This window comes from Balaenoptera borealis (genome assembly GCF_965194805.1).
Source record: "Balaenoptera borealis genome assembly, chromosome: 2".
NCBI classification, from domain to species: Eukaryota; Metazoa; Chordata; class Mammalia; order Artiodactyla; family Balaenopteridae; genus Balaenoptera; species Balaenoptera borealis.
The window spans coordinates 44,932,027-44,959,003 of record NC_138867.1 but is presented as its reverse complement, the minus strand read 5'-3'; the positions used below and the strand labels follow the sequence as shown (position 1 = coordinate 44,959,003).

Genomic DNA, 26,977 nt, shown 5'->3' with positions numbered 1-26,977 from the left:
TGATGCAGCCAGTATGGAAAACAGTATGGAGATTCCTCAAAATCTAAAAATAAAACTACCATATGATCCAGCAATTCCACTTCTGAGTATTTACCCAGAGAAAACAAAAACAGTATTTCGAAAGGATACATGCACACCTATGTTCACTGCAGCATTATTTACAATAGCCAAGATACAGAAGCACCCTAAGTGTCCATCAATGGATGAATGGTTAAAGAAGATGTGGTATAAATATACAGTAAAATACTACTCAGCCATAGAAAAAGAATGAAATCCTGTCATTTGAGACAACATGGATGGACCTTGAGGGTACCATGCTAAGTGAAATATGTCAGACAAAGAAAGATACATACTGCATGATTTCACTTGTATGTGAAATGTAAAAACAAAACAAACAAAATTCACAGATACAGAGAACGGACTGATGGTTGCCAGAGTGGAGAGGAGTTAAGGGGAGGGCAAATTGGGAGAAGGGGATCAAAAGGTACAAACTTCCAGTTATAAAAGAAATGAGTCATGGGGATGTAATGTACAGCATAGTGACTATAGTCAATATTGTACTGCAAGTCTGAAAGTTGCTAAGAAAATAAATCTTAAAAGTTCTCATTACAAGAAAAAATTCTTATAACTTTGTATGGTGACAGAGCATAACTAGACAGATTGTGATAATTTCTTAATGTATACAAATACTGTATCATTATGTTGTACACCTGAAACTAATATACTGTTGGATGTCAATTAGACTTCAATTAAAAAAATAAAAATGTCTGCCAATCATCTTGCCTTTTGTTATTCATGCTCTGTGTAATGCTCTCTTGAGTGTAGGTTGGAATTGGTGAGTCACTTCTAATTAACAGAACACAGAAAAAGTGATGGGATGTCACTTCTGTGATCAGGTTATAAAATTTTAACGTTTTTCTTTCTCAACTCTCTCCTGACCTCTCACTTGCTCACCCTGATGACACCAGTGGTCACATTGTAAACTGTGCTATGGAGAGGCACATGTGGCAAGGAACTCACAGGGCAACCTTTGATAACAGCTCGTGAGAAACTGCGGTCTTAAGTCCAACAACCTGAGAGGAACTAAATCTTGCCAACAACCACTTGAGTGAGCTTGGAAGCAGATCCTTACTCAACCAAGTCCTGAGATGACCGTCCCAGCCAACACCTTCATTGCAGCTTTGTGAGACATGCAGAACCAGAGGACCCGGCTAAGTCATGCCCAGATTCCTAACCCACAGAAATGGTGAGATAATAAATGTTGATTTATGCCTCTCAGTTTGGGGCTAATTTATTATGCAGCAATAGATAACTAAAACAGATTTCAAGAGAAAAAGTAGAAAAGAGAATGTGCTAATATACATTTACCTATGGGTGATATTTCTGTAGAAAGTAAAATCTAGCCAGTGCTTCTTAAGCAGTGGTGCACATCAGAATAACTCAGGGCTAAGAGGAGTGTTAGAAGACAGAAATATACGGAAAAGGTAAAGTGGGGTAATAAAAAATAAGGAAAACGAAGTCCATTTTTTTCCAATGAGATTCCACTGCCCAAGCCTCTGGTTCAGTCCATAGCAGGTGAGGCTGTCAGAGCCACTGTCTCAGTATTTGCTCTCCTTGTTACAAAAGGGCTTTGGTTCACCACATTTCTTATGTGGTCTTTCAGGATCCTTTGGCTTCCTGCTATCTACCAGTTGAATTTGGTTTCCAAATTGCATTAAAGATAAATGCAGGGGCTTCCCTGGTGGAGCAGTAGTTAAGAATCCGCCTGCCCTTGCAGGGGACAGGGGTTCAAGCCCTGGCCTGGGAAGATCCCACATGCCACGGAGCAACTAAGCCCATGCACCACAACTACTGAGCCTGCACTCTAGAGCCCGTGAGCCACAACTACTGAAGCCTGCATGCCACAACTACTGAAGCCCGCATGCCACAACTACTGAAGCCTGCACGCCTATAGACCGTGCTCCGCAGCAAGAGAAGCCACTACAATGAGAAGCCCACGCACCACAATGAAGAGTAGCCCCCACTCGCCACAATTAGAGAAAGCCCATGCGCAGCAACAAAGACCCAACGCAGCCAAAAATAAATAAATAAATAAAAATTTTTAAAAAGAAAAAAAGATAAATGCAAGTGAAGAGGGACACTGTTGTGATATCATCAGAATCTTATCCCCAGTCCTTATTCCTAGACAGGCTTAGCAGTCAGATTTGGGGAAATGGCTCCAGTTGGATCCTTAGAACATTCCATAGTTTAATTAGTTTGTTCTGCCCTGGCAGAGGTTGTGAAACAGCTCACGGTAGTCCTGACACAAAGTAAAGTGAAAGTTTCCTTTCATATGTGTAGTCTCTTCAGGACTCCCTCCAGTTAGTGAGACCCATGAGCTAGTGAAATTAGTAAAGTCTCATTTTCAGTCATATCATGTTTCCCAAAACTACTAAGCAAGATTTCAAGTCATTCCCAGAAAGCCTTGGCATGCTTAGAGGTGCTAACAATCCCTAGAAAACACTAGTGAGTGGGGGAAAAAAAGAGGACATAAGATTTGACAGTTAGGTGTTTTACTACTTTGACCTTTACAGGATAAGGACTTGGGGCCAAAAAAAAGAAAAAGGAAAACTTACTCTTCTCAGGTGACTGAGAAATAATTTACTTAGCCATGGGAAGCTCTCATAATTAAATACGGAGGAACAATCATCAAAGAAAAATTAAACATTGGCCTCTCTGCTGCAGAATGTCCACTGTATTCCCTTCTGATTCTATACCCTACACCTCAGTCTATCTCAACAGAACATGTTAGGACAGTCTAAAACAGAGATGCCAAAGACATAAACTGCCAAATTCAAGATCTTATGTAGGAAATGTTTAAAAGAAAGATAGGTAAGAAAATATAAAAAGATATTGTATCTCACCAAGATTGAGACTTTTTGATTCTGTACTTGCTTTTTTTTAAATTGAAGTATAGTTGATTTACACGATTATATTAGTTTCAGGTGTACAACATAGTGATTAACATTTTTATAGATTATACTCCATTTAAAGTTATTACAAAATATTGGCTATGTTCCCTGTGCTGTACAATATAACCCTGTAGCTTATTTTATACATAATAGTTTGTATTTCTTAATCCTCTACCGCCGTCTCTCCCCACTGGTAACCACTAATTTGTTCTCTATAACTGTGAGTCTGTTTTGTTATATTTTTTCGTTTATTTTTCAGATTCCACATATAAATGATAACATACAGTATTTGTCTTTCTCTGTTTCAATTATTTCACTAAGCATAATATATTCCAGGTCCATATATGTTGTTGCAAATGGCACAATTTCATTCTTTTTTATGGCCAAGTAATATCCCATTGTATATATATACCACACCTTCTTTATCCACGCAGCTGTTGATGGACAATTAGGTTGCTTCCATATCTCGGTTACTGCAAATAATGCTGCTTTGAACACTGGAGTACATATATCTTTTCAAATTAGTGTTTTCCTTTTACATACCCAGGAGTGGAATTGCTGGATCATATGGTATCTCTAGTTTTTAGTTTTTTGAGGAACTTACATACTGTTTTCCATAGTGGCTGCACCAATTTACATTCCCACCAACAGCATAGGAGGGTTCCCTTTTCTTCACATCCTCACCAACACTTGTTATTTGTAGACATTTTGATAATAGCCATGACATGTGTGAGGTGATATCTCATTGGGTTTTGATTTGCATTTCCCTAATTATTAGCAACATTGAACATCTTTTCTTGTGCCTGTTGGCCATCTGTATGTCTTCTTTGGAAAAATGTCTATTCGGGTCTTCTGCCCATTTTTTAATTGGGCTACTGGTTTTTTTTGATACTAAGTTGTATGAGCTATTTATATATATATTGGATATTAACTCCTTGTTGGTCATATCATTTGCAAATATTTTCTCCCATTCAGTAGGTTGTCTTTTCTTTGTTAATGGTTTCCTTTGCTGTGCAAAAGCTTTTAGTCTAATTAGGCCCCATTTGTTTATTTTTGCTTTTATTTCTTTTGCCTTAGGAGACAGATCCAAAAGAATATTGCTACACTTTATGTCAAAGGGTGTTCTGCTTTTGTTTTCCTCTAGGAGTTCTAAGGATTCAGGTTTTTTTTTGTTTTGTTTTGTTTTGTTTTTAATTTATTTATTTATTTATTTATTTATTTTTGGCTGTGTTGTGTCTCCGTTTCTGTGCGAGGGCTTTCTCCAGTTGCGGCAAGTGGGGGCCACTCTTCATCGCCGTGTGCAGGCCTCACACTGTCGCGGCCTCTCCCGTTGCGGAGCACAGGTTCCAGATGCGCAGGCTCAGTACTTGTAGCTCACGGGCTTAGTTGCTCCGTGGCATGTGGGATCTTCCCAGACCAGGGCTCGAACCCGTGTCCCCTGCATTGGCAGGCAGATTCTTAACCACTGCGCCACCAGGGAAGCCCGGCTTCAGGTTTTATACTTAGGTTTTTAACCCATTTAGAGTTTATTTTTACATATGGTGTGAGGAAATGTTCTAATCTCCTTGTTTTACATGTAGCTGTTTTCCCAGCACCACTTGTTGAAGTGATTATCTTTTCTCCATTGTATATTCTTGCCTCCTTTGTCAAAGACTAATTGAACATAAGTGTGTGGGTTTATTTCTGGGCTCTTTATTCTGTCCCATTGATCTATGAGTCTGTTTTTGTGCAAGTACCATACTGTTTTGATTACTGTAGATTTGTAGTACAGTCTGAAGTCAGGGAGTGTAACACTTACAGCTTTGTTCTTTTTTCCTCAAGATTGCTTTGGATATTCAGAGTCTTTTGTGGTCCCATATAAATTTTAGGATTATTTGTTCTACTGTGAAAAATGTCATGAGTATTTTAAATAGGGATTGCATTAAATCTGTAGATTGCTTTGGGTAGTACGGATATTTTAACAAAATTATTCCAATCCATGAACATGGGATACCTTTCCATTTCTTTGTATCATCTTCAATTTCCTTCATCAATGTTTCATAGTTTTCAGGGACTTCCCTGGCGGTCCAGTGGTTAAGACTCCACGCTTCCAATGCAGGGGACGCAGTTTCAATTCCTGGTTAGGGAACTAAGATCCCACATGCCCTCGCACACAGCCTAAAAAAAAAAAAGTTTTATAGTTTTCAGAGCACAGGTCTTTCACCTCCTTGGTTACATTTATTATTAGGTATTTTATTCTTTTGATGTGATTTTAAATAGAATTGCTTTCTTGCTTTCTCTTTCTGAAAGTTCATTACTAGTGGCTAGAAAAACAACAGATGTCTGTATAGTAATCTTGTATCTTGCAACTTTAATGAATTCATTTATTACTTCTGATAGTTTTTGGTGGAGACTTTAGGGTTTTTTACATATATAGTATCACATCATCTGCAAATAGAGACAGTTTTGTTTCTTCCCTTCCAATTTGGATGACTTTCATTTCTTTTTCTTGTTTGCTGTGGCTAGGACTTCCAATACTACGTTAAATTAAAGTGGCGAGAGTGGACATCCTTGTCTTATTCCTGATTTGAGAGGAAAAGCTTTCAGCTTTTCACTGTTGAGAATGATGTTAGCTGTGAGTTTGTCATAAATGCCCTTTATTATGTTGAAGTATGTTCCCTATATACCAACTTCAATGAGAGTTTTTTTTATCGTGATTGGATGGTGAATTTTGTCAAATGCTTTTTCTGAGTCTATTGAGATGATCATGTGATTTTTTTATCCTTCCCTTTGTTAAGGTGGTGTATCACACTGATTGATTTGCAAATATTGAACCATCCTTGCATCCCTGGAATAAATCCTACCTGATCATTGTGTATGATCCTTTTTATATATTGTTGGATTTGGTTTGTTAATATTTTGTTGAGGATTTTTGCATCTATGTTCATCAGAGATATTGGCCTGTGATTTTGTTTTTTCCTGTAGTGTCTTTGCTTTTGGTATCAGGGTAATACTAGCCTCATAGAAATGAATTTGGAAGTGTTCCCTCCTCTTCAACTTTTTTGGAATAGTTTGAAAAGTATAGGTATTAGTGCTTCTTTATGTGTTTGATAGAATTCCCCTGTGAAGTCTTCCAGCCCTGGACTTTTGTTTGCTGGAAGTTTTTAAAATTACAAATTCAATTTCACTACTAGTGATTGGTCTGTTCAGATTGCCTATTTCTTCCTGATTCAGTCTTGGAAGACTGTATGCTTATAGAAATGTGTCCATTTCTTCTAGTTTGTCCAATTTATTGGTGTATAACTGTTCCTAGTATTCTCTTACGATTTTTTGTAGCTCTGTGGTATCAGCTATTATTTCTCCTCTTTCACTTCTTATTTTATTTGGGTCCTCTATTTTTTTCTGGATGGGCCTGGCTAAAGACTTATCAATTTGTTTTGTTTTGTTTCGTTTTTCAAAAAAACAGCTCTTGGCTTCACTGATCTTTTCTATTGGTTTTTTTTGGGGGGGGAGGGGCTCTATTTCATTTCCTTGTTGATCTTTACTATTTCCTTCCTTCTACTGACTTTGGGCTTTGTTTGTTCTTCTTTTTCTAATTCCTTTAGATGGTAGGTTAGGTTGTTTGAGATTTTTCTTGTTTCCTGAGGTAGGCCTGTATCGCTATAAGCTTCCCTTTTAGACCTGTTTTTGTTGTGTCCCATAGATTTTGGAAAGTTGTGCTTTTATTTTGTCTCAAGGTATTTTCTGATTTTCTTTTTATTTCTTCATTGACCCATTGGTTTTTTAGTAGCTTGTTGTTTAGTCTCCATGTGTTTGGGTTTTTCCTCCATTTTTCTTACTGTAGTTGATTTCTAGTTTCATACTGTTGTGGTCAGAAAAAATGCTTGATATAATTTCTATCCTCTTAAATTTGTTGAGACTTGTGTTGTGGCCTAGCATATGATTTACCCCGGAGAACGTTCCATGTGCACTTGAAAAGAACGTGTATTCTGCTGGTTTTGGATGGAATATCCTATAGATATCTATTAAGTCCAACTGATCTAATGTATCATTTAATACTACTGTTTCCTTGTTGATTTACTGTCTGGATGATCTGTCTACTGATGTAAGTGGGGTGTTAAAGTCACCTATTATTAATGTCAATTTCTCCCTTTACATCTGTTAATATTTGCTTTATACATTTAGGTTCTCCTATGTAAGGTATATACATGTTAACAAATGTTGTATCCTCTTATTGTATTGATCCCTTTTATCAATATATAATGGCCTTATTTGTCTTTTGTTATAGACTTTGTTTTAAAGTCTATCTTATCTTATAAAAACAGAAACATAGGTCAATGGAAGAAGATAGAAAGCCCAGAGATAAACCCACGCACCTATGGTCAACTAATCTATGACAAAGGAGGCAAGGATATACAATGGAGAAAAGACAGTCTCTTCAATAAGTGGCACTGGGAAAACTGGACAGCTACATGCAAAAGAATGAAATTAGAACATTCCCTAACACCAAACACAAAAATAAACTCAAAATGGATTAGAGACCTAAATGTAAGACCGGACACTATAAAACTCTTAGAGGAAAACATAGGAAGAACACTCTTTGACATAAATCACAGCAAGATCTTTTTTGATCCACCTCCTAGAGTAATGGAAATAAAAACAAAAATAAACACATGGGACCTAATGAAACTTAAAAGCTTTTGCACAGCAAAGGAAACCATAAACAAGACCAAAAGACAACCCTCAGAATGGGAGAAAATATTTGCAAATGAATCAACGGACAAAGGATTAATCTCCAAAATATATAAACAGCTCATGCAGCTCAATATTTAAAAAACAAACAACCCAATCCAAAAATGGGCAGAAGACCTAAATAGACATTTCTCCAAAGAAGACATACAGATGGCCAAGAAGCACACGAAAAGCTGCTCAACATCACTAATTATTAGAGAAATGCAAATCAAAACTACAACAAGATACCACCTCATACCAGTTAGAATGGGCATCATCAGAAAATCTACAAACAACAAATGCTGGAGAGGGTGTGGAGAAAAGGGAACTCTCTTGCACTGTTGGTGGGAATGTAAATTGATACAGCCACTGTGGAGAACAGTATGGAGGTTCCTTAAAAAATTAAAAATAGAATTACCATATGATCCAGCAATCCCACTACTGGGCATATACCCAGAGAAAACCATAATTCAAAAATACACATGCACCCCAATGTTCATTGCAGCACTATTTACAACAGCCAGGTCATGGAAGCAACCTAAATGCCCATCGACAGAAGAATGGATAAAGAAGATGTGGTACACATATACAATGGAATATTACTCAGCCATAAAAAGGAACGAAATTGGGTCATTTGTTGAGACGTGGATGGATCTAGAGACTGTCATACAGAGTGAAGTAAGTCAGAAAGAGAAAAACAAATATCGTATATTAACGTATGTATGTGGAACCTAGAAAAATGGTACAGATGAACTGGTTTGCAGGGCAGAAGTTGAGACACAGATGTAGAGAACAAACGTATGGACACCAAGGGGGGAAAGCTGCGGTGGGGTGGGGCTGGTGGTGTGATGAATTGGGCGATTGGGATTGACATGTATACACTGATGTGTATAAAATTGATGACTAATAAGAACCTACCGTATAAAAAAGTAAATAAAATTCAAAAATTAAAGTCTATCTTGTCATTTCTACTTGCATGAAATATTCTTTTCCATACCCTCACTTTAATTCCATGTGTGTCTTTAGCTCTGAAGTGAGTCTCTTGTAAGCAGCATATACATGGGTCTTACTGTTTTATCCAATTAGGCACCCTATGTCTTTTGATTGGAACATTTGGTCCACGGACATTTAAATATACTTATTTCCATTTTGCTACTTGTTTTCTGGTTGTTTTTGTAGTTCTGTTTTCTTCTTTTTTAGTTTCTTCCCTTGTGGTTTGATTATTTGCTTTAGTGGTATGCTTGTGTTCTTTTCTCTCTAGTTTTTGTGTATCTATTGTAGGTTTTTGATTTGCAGTTACCATGGAGTTCATATGTTGATCTATATCTACCTGTTTTAATTAAACTGGTAGTCATTAAGTTCACACACATTCTAAAAGACTTACATTTTTTTACTCCCTACCCCTGCATTTTTGTATTTTTGATGTCATATTTTACATCTTGTTTATCCCTTTTTTGTAGTTATAGTTTTTACAATTTTTTTAATCTTTTAATCTTTGTCCTAGGTTATTTAAAGTGATTCACAGCCTTTACTATGTATTTGCCTTTACTAATTGGATTTTTCATTTCCTATAAATTCTTACTTCTTTTTGTAGCCTTTTCTTTTCCACTTATAGAAAATCCTTCAACATTTCTTTTAGGGTTGGTTTAGTATTGATGAATTCTTTTCATTTTTTTACTCATCTAAGAAGTTCTTTATCTCTCTTCCAATTCTGAATTATAACCTTGCTCAGTAGAGTATCCTAAGTTTCAGGCTTTTTCCCTTCAGCACTTTAAATAAATCATGCCACTCCCCTCTGGCCTGCAAAGTTTCTGCAGAAAAATCAGCTGATGGCCTTATGGGAGTTCCCTTTTAAGTGACTCTGTTTTTCTCTTGCTGCCTTTAGAATTCTAACTTTTTGCCATTTTAATTATGTCTTGTTGTGGGTCTCTTTGTGTTCATATCTTTTGGGGGACTCTGTGCTTCCTATATCTGGATATCCATTTCCTTCTTCAGTTTCAGGAATTTTTCAGCCACAGTTTAATCAAATTACATTTTCAGTACATTTTTCTCTCTCTTCTGAGATGCCTATAATGTGAATATTAGTATACTTGGTGTTTTCCCACAGGTCCCTTAATCTGTTCTCATTTTCTTTTCTTTTTGCTGTTCTGATTGGGTGATTTCCCCTATTCTATCTTCCAGATCACTTATGTGTTCTCCTGTATCACTTTAGTCTGCTGTTCATTTCTTCAAGTGTGTGTTTCATTTGTTATTGTATTCTTCAGTTCTGACTTGTTCTTCAGCTTTTCAGCTTTTTTTTTTTAATTCATTTTTTAAAAATTTATTTATTTTTTGGCTGTGTTGGGTCTTCGTTTCTATGCGAGGGCTTTCTCTAGTTGTGGCAAGCGGGGGCCACTCTTCATCGCGGTGCACGGGCCTTTCACTGTCGCGGCTTCTCTTGTTGTGGAGCACAGGCTACAGACACGCAGGCTCAATAATTGTGGTTCACGGGCCCAGTTGCTCCACAGCATGTGGGATCTTCCCAGACCAGGGCTGGAACCCGTGTCCCCTGCATTGGCAGGCAGATTCTCAACCACTGCGCCACCAGGGAAGCCCTGACTGGTTCTTTTTTACATTTCTACTTCCTTATTAAAATTCTGTGTTCATCTATTCTTTTGCCTAATTCAGTTAGCATTCTTATTACTAATGTTTTTAACTCTTTATCTGGTAAATTATCGTTTTCATTAGTTTTTTTCACGGTTCTTTTTCTTGTTCTTTCATTTGAAAAAAAAAAAAAAGCCTATTTCTCATTTTGCTTAACTTTCTCTTTTGAAATTAGGTGAAACAGTTACCTATCCCAGTCTTGCAAGGGTGTCCTTGTGTGGGAGCATGCCTATACAGTCTGCATGTGCCCAGTGGCTTTCCTGGGAGAGCTGGACCTGAAGTGATCATGAGTCATGTCTTTCCCCAGGGTGTGCTGGCAGCTGTCACCTTGGTGGGAGGTGGGGCTGGAGATGGAGGGGTTAGAGTCAGAGTCCGGTGTGAGCCAGGGCATCTCCTCTGCTCAATGACCAACATCATTCTATTGGGGTCAGGGGCAGGTCCCAAACTGCTGGAACGAAAGGCCTGAGGGTCAGGTCTGAGCTGGTTCTGCTCCTTCTAAGTCTGTGCTTTCCCCCTCCCAGCATCAGCACCTTTACCCCAGAGGGGAGCAGTGCTGGAGCAAGAGGGACTCAAGTGAGTGATGGGAGTTGGTGACTGGTGCAGGCCAGGGTGCACACTGGGGCAGTCCCAGCACACCAGAGTTCCACACCACTCCCGATCTGTTGCCCCCATAAATGCCAGTAATGTCTGCCCTCACCCTATACGGGTGCTGTGCTGGGTCTGAGCCACCTCCATCCCCCCCAACTGTGCACTCTCCTCAGAAACAGCAGCCTTCACCCTAGTGGGAAGCTGCACTGCAGAGCAAGAGGAGCTGGAGCAGGTGCTTGGTATCGGCTGGGGCATGCACTGGGTGGTTGAGGGAAACCAGCCTAAGTCCCAGGCAGTTTCAATCCACGTTCTCTGCCTTGTTTCAGGAGTAAGCAAGCATGTGCATGCTCTTCGTGAGCCAAGTCTAGTTTCCTAACAGTTCTATTGTTAGTCCCACTGGTTTTCACGGCAGCTAAAAGGACTTGTCAGGGCTTCCCTGGTGGCACAGTGGTTGAGAATCTGCCTGCCAATGCAGGGGACACGGGTTCGAGCCTTGGTCTGGGAAGATCCCACATGCCGCGGAGCAACTAAGCCCGTGTGCCACAACTACTGAGCCTGTGCGTCTGGAGCCTGTGCTCCATAACAAGAGAGGCCGCGATAGTGAGAGGCCCGCGCACCGTGATGAGGAGTGGCCCCCGCTTGCCGCAACTAGGGAAAGCCCTTGCACAGAAACGAAGACCCAACACAGCCAAAAATAAATAAATAAATTAAATTAATAAATGAAATTCTTAAAAAAAATAAATAAATAAAAATAAAAGGACTTGTCTTCCCAGTGTCAGACCTCAGGGCTAAGGCACCCAATACACGGTTTGAACTGTTCACTCCCCAGGGAGGATCTCTGAGCCCACATAATCCTGCTTCTCTTCTGTGTCTCCTCCCAGGGACACAGGTCCTGACCTGACCACTTTTCTTTCCTTCCTATGCAACTCCATGTGGATCTTACAGCCTTGGTTACATAAGTCTTTCTGCCAGTCTCCAGTTTGTTTTCTGTGAGAACTGCTCCACATGTAGATGTATTTCTATGTGTTCATCAGGGGAGGTGAGCTCCATATTCTCCTACTTGGCCTTCTTGCTCTCTATCTGCTGGTACTTTCTTGATTTTTATCCAAAAGCATCAGTTAGATCACAACTGTTACCTGGATGATGTCAACTGTAAAATGCATTCTGATTTCAAAGATATTAAAACGTGAGGAAATGTCCATCCTAGAATAGATGAGAGTAGTTTCAGGTCCTGAGAATAGAAGTATTTAGATTTCATATGTAAGGAGTCCACCTCCCAGCCCAAAAAACCTGACTTTTCAGGCTGACCATAGGCAATTACAAAGGCTTTCCCTGGCAGGCTTCACAGGAGAAAGAGGCCTTCTCCATATCAGATTTGGTACAAAATCAATACACAATGCATTGCCATCTCTGAAAGTTGTTGCATACAAGGACTCAGGTACCAATGGATGGCCATGCTCTTACACACATCTGCATTCCTGGCCCAGGCGTCTCTATCTGGAAGTCTTTCTATGGTGGAAAACTTGAAGACAATTTTCTACACCCGACTCAGTACTTTCCCACTCCTAGCTCTTCCTTCTTCCTTCTCCCAGCCCCTAGGTCCATAAATCTGCAGGTGCCTTTTGTTCAGGGCTCCCTGAGCAGTGAGACAACCCCCAACATCTGTGCTGATCCACCTGACCCTCAACCAGTAGGCCATTCCACAGGGAAAAGTGGACCAGAGGGAGTCTTTCTTTAGTTTAGACCCTTGTTTATACAAACTCAGTAAGTGATTAACAACTTGTCTGTCACTTCCACTTTGGCTTGTTGTTTAATCCAGTACTCCCAATACCTGGCAGTTCAGCTCTCTCTCTCCATCTCAGCCGAGCTGCTGCCACTACTCAAGTCAAACAGAATGCAGTAAAGCAATTTGAACACAAACCATGGTAACAGTCAGGTTCTTAAGAAGTCTATCAGCCAGGATTTCCACTTGTTGTTTTCTGTGTACTCAAGCAAATGTTGAGGAACTGTTACTCATTAAACACTGAGAACACTGAGTTGGAATGGCTAGATATGACATGACATGAGTCAAATGGGAAACAATTCACAACACTGTAGATATATATTTGGATGACAAAATATTTGGGTCTATGAGAAAAGAATTCAGGAATGGGAGGAAGCATTATGAACTACAGTAACAAAGGAAGGCTTCGTGAAAGAAGTGTGAGTAGAGCACCAAACTAGTAAAATTTGGGTAATTAGTGGGAAAAAACATAGGGATGTTAAAACATAAAACTCCCATTCTCAAAGAATATAGTCCTTTTTTCACACTATGGAACATTGTGCAAGTTAGATTTTTGTTGTTGTTGTTGTTGTTAAATTAGATGTGTCTGCCCCTGTAACAATAAAATAGTTTCCTCTGCAGAGCAACATAGAATAGGATATATGATTATTTTTCAAATTAAAACCTTAATTATTTTGACTTCATTCATTTTCCTTTAGCTTATATTCCCCAAATTCAAACCAATGAAGTACAGAAAGATCAGACTGACTATTTTCCCCCATAGTTGTTTAGCTAATCCACTATGTGGTAATTAATATGCAATTTGACCAGAGTTGCCAGCCACTGGAGTGGAAAGAGGCATGCTCCAAAAATGTATTGCCATTCTGGCCTAAATAGCTCCACACTAAATGCTTATTAGGAATAATTAAATTTTGGAAACAAAGACGTAGCTTGGGAAGCCTGGTTTCCCTCCAGCTATTCAATCAAATTAGTTTATTTATTAAGTCTCACTTTCAACTCTACCAACTTTAAAATAGGATATTATTTTCAAACCACAAATATTTCTTGAGCACTTTCTCAGTGCCAGGCAGAAGCCCCTGCCTTCCTAGAGCTTACAGTCAACTTAGTCTAGACTTTAGAGTTGCACTGTCACTAAAGTAGCCATAGCCACTAACCACATATGGCTACTAAGCACTTGAAATATAGCTAGTGCAACTGAAAAACTGAATTTTTTAAAATTTTATTTTACTTAATCTAAATTTAAAACCTGAGACATGATTCAGCTATTGGAAAACTTAATTATGTCTGGAACAACTTGAGTATGTGAATCTATATTGGGTATATGAATCATAATTTGCTATATATAAAATCTAAATATCGATCCTAAGTATTTCCAATGAAGACAGCATCCAAATTGAGATATGAGGTAATTATAAAATATATACTGGATTTCAAAGATTTAGTACAAAATGGTAAAGTACCTTAATTTTTATATTGATTACATACTGAAATGATATTTGGGATATATTGATCACATATGTAGCTCACAATATACTTCTATCAGACAGTACTGCTCTAGAGCAATGACTTGCCCAAGGAAGGCTTAAATGCAGGGCTACTTAGGAAGCTCTACTGCACCTCAACTCACACTCATTTTCTTTCTGTTCCCTTCTTTCTTCCCTTGTTTTCTTCTCCCTCTCTTCCTTCTAACAATGATGTGCACTGGACTCAAGAGCTAGAAAGATTGCTGACCCAGGGTTTAAATAATTCAAGGCAACCGCTTATTCGTTGACGATTTTAATTACAAAAGACCAGTGGAATGACTTAGCAACTACAATATATTAGGAGTATCTTAGTAGCTCAAGGGAAAGGTGTGAAAGAAACAGCTTTGCATTTCTCCATGGACAGTCTTAGAAGTAGTTTTCTAATAAGTCACTAAAAAATACTTAAACACTTTTTAAAAGTTTTAGAGAGCGGTGCAAGCAAGACGGCGGAAGAGTAAGACGCGGAGATTACCTTCCTTCCCACAGATACATTAGAAATACATCTACACGTGGAACTGCTCCTACAGAACACCCACTGAATGCTGGCAGAAGACGTCAGACCTCCCAAAAGGCAAGAAACTCCCCACGTACTTGGGTAGGGCAAAAGAAAAAAGAAATAACAGAGACAAAAGAATAGGGACGGGACCTGCACCAGTGGGAGGGAGCTGTGAAGAAGGAAAGGTTTCCACACACTAGGAAGCCCCTTCGCGGGCGGAGACTGTGGGTGGCGGAGGGGGAAGCTTTGGAGCCACGGAGGAGAGCACAGCAACAGGGGTGCGGAGAGCAAAGCGGAGAGATTCCCACACAGAGGATCGGTGCTGAGCAGCACTCACCAGCCCGAGAGGCGTGTCTGCTCACCCGCCGGGTCAGGCGGGGCTGGGAGCTGAGGCTCGGGCTTCGGTTGGATCGCAGGGAGAGGACTGGGGTTGGCGGCATGAACACAGCCTGAAGGGGTTAGCGCACCACAGCTAGCCGGGAGGGAGTCCGGGAAAAAGTCTGCAGCTGCCGAAGAGGCAAGAGACTTTTTCTTGCCTCTTTGTTTCGTGGCGTGCAAGGAGAGGGGATTCAGAGCGCCGCCTAAACGAACTCCAGAGACGGGCGCGAGCCACGGCTATCAGCGCGGACCCCACAGCAACAGGGGCGCAGAGGGAAAAGCGGAGAGATTCCCGCACCGAGGATCGGTGCCGACCAGCACTCACCAGCCCAAGAGGCTTGTCTGCTCACCCGCCGGGGCGGGCGGGGGCTGGGAGCTGAGGCTCGGGCTTCGGTCAGATCCCAGGGAGAGGACTGGGGTTGGCTGAGTGAACACAGCCTGAAGGGACTAGTGCGCCACGGCTAGACAGGAGGGAGTCCGGGAAAAAGTTTGGAGCTGCCGAAGAGGCAAGAGATCATTGTTTCGGGGTGTGCAAGGAGGGGGGATTCAGAGCGCCGCCTAAACGAGCTCCAGAGACGGGCACGAGCCGCGGCTATCAGCGCGGACCTCAGAGACGGGCATGAGACGCTAAGGCTGCTGCTGCTGCCACAAAGAAGCCTGTGTGCGAGCACAGGTCACTATCCACACCGCCCCTCCTGGAAGCCTGTGCAGCCCACCACTGCCAGGCTCCCGTGATCCAGGGACAACTTCCCCGGGAGAATGCACGGCGCGCCTCAGGCTGGTGCAACTTCCCGCTGGCCCCTGCCACCGCAGGCTTGCCCTGCATCCGTACCCCTCCCTCCCCCGGGCCTGAGTGAGCCAGAGCCTCCGAAGCAGCTGCTCCTTTAACCCCGTTCTGTCTGGGCGGGGAACAGATGCCCTCAGGCGACCTACACGCAGAGGCGGGTCCAAATCCAAAGCTGAACCCCCGGAGCTGTACGAACAAAGAAGAGAAAGGGAAATCTCTCCCAGCAGCCTCAGAAGCAGCGGATTAAAGCTCCACAAACAACTTGATGTGCCTGCATCTGTTGAACACCTGAATAGACAACGAATCATCCCAAATTCAGGAGGTGGACTTCGGGAGCAGGATATCTTAATTTTTCCCCTTTTCCTTTTTTTGTGAGTGTATATATGTATGCTTCTGGGTGAGATTTTGTCTGTATAGCTTTGCTTTCACCATTAGTCCAAGGGTTCGGTCTGTCCTTTTTTTTTTTTTTTTTTTTACTTAAAAAAATTTTTTTTTCTTAATGTTTTCTTAATAATTTTTTCCTTACTTTCTATCTTTAAAAATTAAAAAAATTTTTTTCTTAATAAGTTTTCATATTTTTTATTTTAAAAAATTAAAAATTTTTTTCTTAATAATTTTTTTCATATTTTTATTATAAAAAATTAATAAATTTATTTGAAAAAATTAAAAAAATTTTTCTTAATAAATTTATTCTTAATAATTTTTTTCTTATTTTTTATTATAATAGCTTTATTTTATTTTATTTTATTTTATCCTCTTTCTTTCTTTCTTTCTTTCTATTTTTTCTCCCTTTTATTCTGAGCCATGTGGATGAAAGGCTCTTGGTGCTCCAGCCAGGCATCAGGGCTGTGCCTCTGAGGTGGGAGAGCCAACTTCAGGACACTGGTCCACAAGAGACCTCCCAGCTCCATGTAATACCAAACGGCAAAAATCTCTCAGAGATCTCCATCTCAACATCAACACCCAGCTTCACTCAACGACCAGCAAGCTACAGGGCTGGACACCCTATGCCAAACAACTAGCAAGACAGGAACACAGCCCCATCCATTAGCAGAGAGGCTGCCTAAAATCATAATAACGCCACAGACACCCCAAAACACACCACCAGACGTGGACCTGACCACCAGAAAGACAAGATCCAGCCTCATCCACCAGAACACAGGCACTAGTCCCCTCCACCAGGAAGCCTACACAACCCACTGAACCAACCTTAGCCACTGGGGACAGATACCAAAAACAACGGGAACTATGAACCTGCAGCCTGTGAAAAGGAGACCCCAAACACAGTAAGTTAAGCAAAATGAGAAGACAAAAAAACACACAGCAGATGAAGGAGCCGGGTCAAAACACACCAGACCTAACAAATGAAGACGAAATAGGCAGTCTACCTGAAAAAGAATTCAGAATAATGATAGTAAACATGATCCAAAATCTTGGAAATAGAATAGACAAAATGCAAGAAACATTTAACAAGGACATAGAAGAACTAAAGAGGAACCAAGCAACGATGAAAAACACAATAAATGAAATTAAAAATACTCTAGACGGGATCAATAGCAGAATAACTGAGGCAGAAGAACGGATAAGTGACCTGGAAGACAGAATGGTGGAATTCACTGCTGCGGAACAGAATAAAGAAAAAAGAATGAAAAGAACTGAAGACAGTCTCAGAGACCTCTGGGACAACATTAAACGCACCAACATTCGAATTATAGGGGTCCCAGAAGAAGAAGAGAAAAAGAAAGGGACTGAGAAAATATTTGAAGAGATAATAGTTGAAAACTTCCCTAATATGGGAAAGGAGATAGTTAATCAAGTCCTGGAAGCATAGAGAGTCCCATACAGGATAAATCCAAGGAGAAACACGCCAAGACACATATTAATCAAACTATCAAAAATTAAATATAAAGAAAACATATTAAAAGCAGCAAGGGAAAAACAACAAATAACACACAAGGGAATTCCCATAAGGTTAACAGCTGATATTTCAGCAGAAACTCTGCAAGCCAGAAGGGAGTGGCAGGATATACTTAAAGTGATGAAGGAGAAAAACCTACAACCAAGGTTACTCTACCCAGCAAGGATCTCATTCAGATTTGATGGAGAAATTAAAACCTTTACAGACAAGCAAAAGCTGAGAGAGTTCAGCTCCACCAAACCAGCTTTACAACAAATGCTAAAGGAACTTCTCTAGGCAAGAAACACAAGAGAAGGAAAACACCTACAATAACAAACCCAAAACATTTAAGAAAATGGGAATAGGAACATACATATCAATAATTACCTTAAATGTAAATGGATTAAATGCTCCCACCAAAAGACACAGACTGGCTGAATGGATACAAAAACAAGACCCATATATATGCTGTCTACAAGAGACCCACTTCAGACCTAGAGACACATACAGACTGAAAGTGAGGGGATGGAAAAAGATATTCCATGCAAATGGAAATCAAAAGAAAGTTGGAGTAGCAATTCTCTTATCAGACAAAATAGACTTTAAAATAAAGACTATTACAAGAGACAAGGAAGGACACTATATAATGATCAAGGGATCGATCCAAGAGGAAGGTATAACAATTGTAAATATTTATGCACCCAACATAGGAGCACCTCAATACATAAGGCAAATACTAACAGCCATAAAAGGGGAAATCGACAGTAACACACTCATAGTAGGGGACTTTAACACCCCACTTTCACCAATGGACAGATCATCCAAAATGAAAATAAATAAGGAAACACAAGCTTTAAATGATACATTAAACAAGATGGACTTAATTGATATTTATAGGACATTCCACCCAAAAACAACAGAATACACATTTTTCTCAACTGCTCATGGAACATTCTCCAGGATAGATCATATCTTGGGTCACAAATCAAGCCTTGGTAAATTTAAGAAAATTGAAATGTATCAAGTATCTTTTGCGATCACAACGCTATGAGACTAGATATCAATTACAGGAAAAGATCTGTAAAAAATACAAACACATGGAGACTACACAATACACTACTTAATAACGAAGTGATCACTGAAGAAATCAAAGGGGATATCAAAAAATACCTAGAAACAAATGACAATGGAGACACGACGACCCAAAACCTATGGGATGCAGCAAAAGCAGTTCTAAGAGGGAAGTTTATAGCAATACAAGCCTACATCAAGAAACAGGAAACATCTCGAATAAACAACCTAACCTTGCACCTAAAGCAATTAGAGAAAGAAGAACAAAAAAACCCCAAAGCTAGCAGAAGGAAAGAAATCATAAAGATCACGTCAGAAATAAATGAAAAAGAAATGAAGGAAACAATAGCAAAGATCAATGAAACTAAAAGCTGGTTCTTTGAGAAGATAAACAAAATTGATAAACCATTAGCCAAACTCATCAAGAGAAAAAGGGAGAACTCTCAAATCAATAGAATTAGAAATGAAAAAGGAGAAGTAACCACTGACACTGCAGAAATACAAATGATCATGAGAGATTACTACAAGCAACTCTATGCCAATAAAATGGACAACCTGGAAGAAATGGACAGATTCTTAGAAATGCACAACCTGCCGAGACTGAACCAGGAAGAAACAGAAAATATTAACAGACCAATCACAAGCACTGAAATTGAAACTGTGATTAAAAATCTTCCAACAAACAAAAGCCCAGGACCAGATGGCTTCACAGGTGAATTCTATCAAACATTTAGAGAAGAGCTAACACCTATCCTTCTCAAACTCTTCCAAAATATTGCAGAGGGAGGAACACTCCCAAACTCATTCTACGAGGCCACCATCACCCTGATACCAAAACCAGACAAAGATGTCACAAAGAAAGAAAACTACAGGCCAATATCACTGATGAACAGAGATGCAAAAATCCTCAACAAAATACTAGCAAACAGAATCCAACAGCACATTAAAAGGATCATACACCATGATCAAGTGGGGTTTATTCCAGGAATGCAAGGATTTTTCAATATATGCAAATCAATCAACGTGATACATCATATTAACAAATTGAAGGAGAAAAACCATATGATCATCTCAATAGATGCAGAGAACGCTTTCAACAAAATTCAACACCCATTTATGATAAAAGCCCTGCAGAAAGTAGGCATGGAGGGAACTTTCCTCAACATAATAAAGGCCATATATGACAAACCCACAGCCAACATCATCCTCAATGGTGAAAAACTGAAACCATTTCCACTAAGATCAGGAACAAGACCAGGTTGCCCACTCTCATCACTATTATTCAACATAGTTTTGGAAGTGTTAGCCACAGCAATCAGAGAAGAAAAAGAAATAAAAGGAATCCAAATCGGAAAAGAAGAAGTAAAGCTGTCACTGTTTGCAGATGACATGATACTATACATAGAGAATCCTAAAGATGCTACCAGAAAACTACTAGAGCTAATCAATGAATTTGGTAAAGTAGCAGGATACAAAATTAATGCACAGAAATCTCTTGCATTCCTATATACTAATGATGAAAAATCTGAAAGTGAAATTAAGAAAACACTCCCGTTTACCACTGCAACAAAAAGAATAAAAATATCTAGGAATAAACCTACCTAAGGAGACAAAAGACCTGTACACAGAAAATTATAGGACACTGATGAAAGAAATTAAAGATGATACAAATAGATGGAGAGATATACCATGTTCTTGGATTGGAAGAATCAACATTGTGAAAATGACTCTACTACCCAAAGCAATCTACAGATTCAATGCAATCCCTATCAAACTACCACTGGCATTTTTCACAGAACTAGAACAAAAAATTTCACAATTTGTATGGAAACACAAAAGACCCCGAATAGCCAAAGCAATCTTGAGAACGAAAAATGGAGCTGGAGGAATCAGGCTCCCTGACTTCAGACTATATTACAAAGCTACAGTAATCAAGACAGTTTGGTACTGGCACAAAAACAGAAATATAGATCAATGGAACAGGATAGAAAGCCCAGAGATAAACCCACGCACATATGGTCACCTTATCTTTGATAAAGGAGGCAAGCATACACAGTGGAGAAAAGACAGCCTCTTCAATAAGTGGTGCTGGGAAAATTGGACAGGTACATGTAAAAGTATGAAATTAGAACACTCCCTGACACCATACACAAAAATAAACTCGAAATGGATTAAAGACCTAAGTGTAAGGCCAGACACTATCAAACTGTTAGAGGAAAACATAGGCAGAACACTCTAGGACATAAATCACAGCAAGATCCTTTTTGACCCAGCTCCTAGAGAAATGGAAATAAAAACACAAATAAACAAATGGGACCTAATGAAACTTAAAAGCTTTTGCACAGCAAAGGAAACCATAAACAAGACAAAAAGACAACCCTCAGAATGGGAGAAAATATTTGCAAATGAAGCAACTGACAAAGGATTAATCTCCAAGATTTACAAGCAGCTCATGCAGCTCAATAACAAAAAAACAAACAACCCAATCCAAAAATGGGCAGAAGACCTAAATAGACATTTCTCCAAAGAAGATATACAGATTGCCAACAGACACATGAAACAATGCTCAACATCATTAATCATTAGAGAAATGCAAATCAAAACTACAATGAGATATCATCTCACACCGGTCAGAATGGCCATCATCAAAAAATCTATAAACAATAAATGCTGGAGAGGGTGTGGAGAAAAGGGAACACTCTTGCACTGTTGGTGGGAATGTAAATTGATACAGCCACTATGGAGAACAGTATGGAGGTTCCTTAAAAAACTAAAAATAGGGACTTCCCTGGTGGCTCAGTGGTTAAGAATCCGCCTGCCAATGCAGGGGACACGGGTTCGAGCCCTGGTCCGGGAAGATCCCACATGCCGTGGAACAACTAAGCCCGTGCGCCACAACTACTGAGCCTGCGTGCCACAACTACTGAAGCCTGTGCGCATAGAGCCCGGGCTCTGCAACGAGAGAAGCCACCGCAATGAGAAGCCCGTGCATTGCAACAAAGAGTAGCCCCCGCTCACTGCAACTAGAGAAAGCCTTCATGCAGCAACAAAGACCCAACGCAGCCAAAAATAAATAAATAAATAATAAATAATTAAAAAAAAAAAACAACTAAAAATAGAACTACCATACGACCCAGCAATCCCACCACTGGGCATATACCCTGAGAAAACCATAATTCAAAAAGAGTCATGTACCAAAATGTTCATTGCAGCTCTATTTACAATAGCCAGGACATGGAAGCAACCTAAGTGTCCATCATTGGATGAATGGATAAAGAAGATGTGGCACATATATACAATGGAATATTACTCAGCCATAAAAAGAAATGAAATGGAGATATTTGTAGTGAGGTGGATGGAGTTAGAGTCTGTCATATGAGTGAAGTAAGTCAGAAAGAGAAAAACAAATACAGTATGCTAACACATATATATGGAATCTAAGGGGGAAAAAAAGGTCATGAAGAACCTAGTGGCAAGATGGGAATAAAGACACAGACCTACTAGAGAATGGACTTGAGGATATGGGGAGGGGGAGGGGTGAGATGTGACAGGGTGAGAGAGTGTCATGGACATATATACACTACCAAATGTAAAATAGATAGCTAGTGGGAAGCAGCTGCATAGCACAGGGAGATCAGCTCGGTGCTTTGTGACCACCTAGAGGGGTGGGATAGGGAGGGTGGGAGGGAGGGAGATGCAAGAGGGAAGAGATATGGGAACATATGTATAACTGATTCACTTTGTTATAAAGCAGAAACTAACACACCATTGTAAAGCAATTATACTCCAATAAAGATGTTTTAAAAAAAAGAAGTTTTAGTATCAAAAAGTCCTGAAATATTAATGAAAGATAAATTTTATTACCTTATCCTAAATTACATTTCATAAATGTAAGATATTACATAAATAAAATTACACTGGATAAGAGCTTTCACCAAAGCATTTTAAGCCATCACAAAGTGGATTTATTAAGTTATCATTATCTTTTATGGTCTCTCCAACTCCTACAGCACAGGCAGGTTGCAAAAACACAGAATGGGGAGGTATCTTATTTAATATCTTCTTAGCAGTTTACACAGGTTCCTTGTTACTTGAAACAAATCAAGAATTTAGTCTTTGTCCTGACTGAGTTTAGTACAGAAATCCAGTGACTGTTCCTAAGAACATCCCATTTCACCAGTATTGGCAGAGACTGCTAGCTGATTCCCAGTTTCCTGGGTGTACAGAAAAGGCTACTTTACCTAGTCTCCCTTACAATTAGATGTGACTAAATTCTCAACAGTGGAACGTGAGAAGAGATCTATATGCCATTTCCTTGCCTAATCCATAAAAATCTTCCATATGTGCACCTCTGCCTTCCCCCACCCACCTCTTCCCCTTTTCCTGGTTTGATGAAGAGAAGCATAAAGACCTTGGAAGCCATGTACCAAAGATCGCAGAGCCACATGATGCAAGAAGCCTGAAGTCCTAAGTAACAATTAGAGAGGCCACCTACCTTGCAGAAACACCCTCCTTGGATAGTTAGGTGAGCAAAAACCTACTTCTATCTTGTTAAGTCACTGAAGTTTTGGGAGTTGTAAAAGCAGCTAGTGTCATCCTAGTAGATATAATCAGTGACTCAAAAAACGATAAACCATTTCACAATTCTTGGTGTCACCACCAAGCAGCAAGATAGCACCCCACCCCTTGATTCCACCTTTTCTCCACCCCCTTTTACCACTCCCAGGTGTACTGTTGGGAAGACTGTGACTGGGCAGACATGTAAACAGGTGAAGAAAGAATGAAATGACCGACACATGAAAAGGTGCTCGACATCACTAATCATCAGGTAAACATAAATTAAACCACAATAAATGGTTAGAATTTTAAAAGCCAGCAATACCAAAAAATGGTGAGGATGTGAAGCAAATGGAACACTCTTACAATGCTGGTGGCTATAATAAATGATTCAACCATTTTGGAAAACTCTGTTTCTAATAAACACATACCTACCCTATGATCCAGCAATTCCACTCCTAGGTACATGCCTAAGAGAACTGAGGGCTGTTCTCACCAAAAGACTTGCAGTAGAATACTCATAGAAGCTTTATTTATAGTAGTTAAAAACTGGGAACAACTCAAATGCCCATCAACAAGAAATTGGGAAAACAATTTATAGTATATTCACATGACAGAACACCACACAATACAAGAGACCTACTGATACACACAACATGGATGAATCTCACAAATACTATCCTAAACAAAACCAAACACAAAAGAGAGCGTACTCTATGATTCCATTTATATAGAATTCAGGAACAAATATAATTTATGGTTATAAAAATCAGAATAGTGGTTACCTCTGGGCAAGGGAGTTGAGTGCAAAGGGACAAGAAGGTGATAGAAATGTTACCCATCTTGATTCACACAATGGTTTTAAGTATATGTAGGTAAAAATTTAAGCCATACACTAAATATCTGTGCATTTTATAATATGAAAATCTTATTTCAAATAAAAAGATTAAAAAGTTAACCTGTCCCAAAGCACACAAATAGTAAGATGTTGAGCTCGGGTTCAAACTTAGGTCAATCTGAGTCTTCTGACTTGAGTAGGGTTCACTTTCCTACCCAATTATATACAGAGAAAACTACAAGAAGACTGTTACTACTTATTTTAAATATGTGATTAGCATCATTCTCTCTACATATTTCATTCATAATATCCATATTATGATAAACTGTGCTTATTTTGGCACCAAAACATTCTATACTTCAAACACTGGTTTTAACTTTGTGGCACTATAGCAGCAGTAATTCTGTCTACAGAATTGAAATAAATGATTGAAACCAAACTTTCCACCATCCCACATGACTAGTAATATAGTAAGATAATTCAGCTGAAGAACAAACATGTTAAAATTGTCAGAACCTGCACTGTATTTAACTGGCACAAATGCATTAGTTGATTAGTATCTGTACATGCTCCAGTGGTGGAGCATCCTAAGACTGATTAAACAATCGATAGATGAGGTATATTGTAAGATGCAGAAATAGTCAATTAACAAGCGTCACTCATGCCCCTGTGATATTTATAAGCAATTCAAGCACTATAGTTGCAAATGTGATCTCTGACATATTTCTCAAGAATCAACTATTTATTGAATGTTGATATATCAGCTAGGGACTTCCCTGGTGGCACAGTGGTTAAGAATCTGCCTGCCAATGCAGGGGACATGGGTCCGATCCCTGGTCCGGGAAGACCCCACATGCCGCAGAGCAAGTAAGCCCGTGAACCACAACTACTGACACAAGCCACAACTACTGAGCTCGTGCGCCACAACTACTGAAGCCCATGTACCTAGAGCCCGTGCTCTGCAACAAGAGAAGCCACCGCAATGAGAAGCCTGCACACTGCGACAAAGAGTAGGCTGCATGCTGCAACGAAGACCCAACGCAGCCAAAAAATAAAAATTTTTAAAAAATTTTTAAAAAGATATATCAGCTAATTCAATATTAGAATAAGATGAACATAAAAATACAAGTGCACCAGCATTTGGCTCTGATACCCTGCATTCTTACACAAAGCTGCCTCTTTAAAAGTATTTTATTGTAACTGCATGCACTGACTGTGTGCATCTTCACTGGGTGAACACTGGATGAAGAAAAATCCAGTTACTGTCTTTTTTATATAAAAGCAAACTGAGGCATAAAGCAGATCACTGACAGTGCTAGGCAACACCAAGTCAACAAATAAAGCCAGTGTTAAGGTTACTCCAACTAGTTCTTTATAATGAAGCATCATACCTACCTTGTCACACAGGAGCTTCTCGTCCTACACATCCAAGTTTTTGAGTATTTTAAACTGCTCTTATTTCTGTTGAGAATTTACCCCCCACATGGTAATCCCCTCCCAAAACTAAGGAGAAAATCAAGTTAAATAGATAGAGCCAAGACTTTGGGAGAATTAACAAGTTCATATACACAAAAGGGGAAAAAAAGTTGGGTTTTGTTCCTGAATGCTGAAAAAGAATTCTACAAACACATGAGACTCCAAATCCAGAAAATACTGACAGCAGAAAAAAATCTTTCAAGGAATTCTCACATGCAAAATCCCCCCGGAGAAAAGAAGATTTCAATACCCTACGCTGACAATTTGGCAATCTTCTAAATTACAGCAAAACAAGTAATGAGTCGCTTAAAGGATTAACCTGAATCGCCAGACCCCAAGCTCTAGGACAAATCATTTGCTCACCGCAATTGCCAGCCTCCGCAGTGTCTCAGCACACTAACCCTGCTGTTTCCCCCCCTCCAACCCACACACCCCCACCCCCATTCTCTCTTCACGAGGAATTCCTCGGGGCACCACCAACTGTCTCTAAAGCAGGAGTCATTTAATCTTCGGTTCCCGGGCCCTTTCGCTGGGTCTATGAATGGGTTTTACATAGGTTGATAAATCCCCCGATATTTGAAGTAAAACTTGGGTCGATAACCTACGTGATCCAAAGTGATTCGGAGCTGCGATTCTAAAGGGAGGGCCGGAGGAAAGCCCCGCGGTGCCAGCCCACCACGCGCGTGCGCACGCCCCACACTCACCTGGACTTGGTCAGCCGGAGCTCCCGGCAGGGACGCCTTCGTAGCAGCTGCTCATCCCTGTCCCTCAGATCCCATAAGGCCAACCTCCGGCTCCGCCCCGGGGGGAAGGCTCCTGCCGCCCCACGCCCCCAGTACTAGTTGGCATTCCCCAGCCGCGGCCGCGGAGAGAGCGCTGCCAGGTCCGGGAGAGGAAGGACCACCAGGTCAGGGCCGCCCCCGGGGGCCGCCTCCACGAGCCGGAGCCGGGATGCAGACGAAGCTGCTTTCCAGCACTGGCTGCTTCGAGGTGGCCACAGCCGCACACAGCCGTCTAGCCGCCGAGGCTTGGCTCTCTGCTGGCCGGATCGTAAAACGAGCGCCTTATCTCACCACCAGCACCGTGGGACATAATACGAGTCCATTCTGGACTTCTACAAAGGAGGTACTAGGTTTCCTGTTCTGCGTGGGGTACAGCGGGGAAATCTAAAGCCAACATTGAACATAGGCAGCCCCTGTCGACCACAGCATCATGCACGCTGTTGTGTGGCTGAAATTCTAATAAGTGACATTTTAAACATTTAAAAATCTATAAAGAG

At 40.2% G+C, this 26,977-nt stretch overlaps 1 protein-coding gene and 1 long non-coding RNA gene across 2 annotated transcripts in view; one reads left to right on the top strand and one right to left on the bottom strand.

The window, feature by feature from the left end:
• The window catches only part of IL31RA (interleukin 31 receptor A), a gene marked incomplete at its 5' end in the record, with an annotated part of 39,211 nt that extends 28,064 nt beyond the window's left edge, over nucleotides 1-11,147 (bottom strand). The window contains 1 exon segment of the mRNA XM_082379598.1: nucleotides 11,002-11,147. Coding sequence (XP_082235724.1) covers nucleotides 11,002-11,147 — 146 coding nt within the window.
• LOC309624477 overlaps nucleotides 1-26,977 on the top strand; it is a 249,491-nt gene that overhangs the window by 164,010 nt on the left and 58,504 nt on the right. The window lies entirely within an intron of this gene.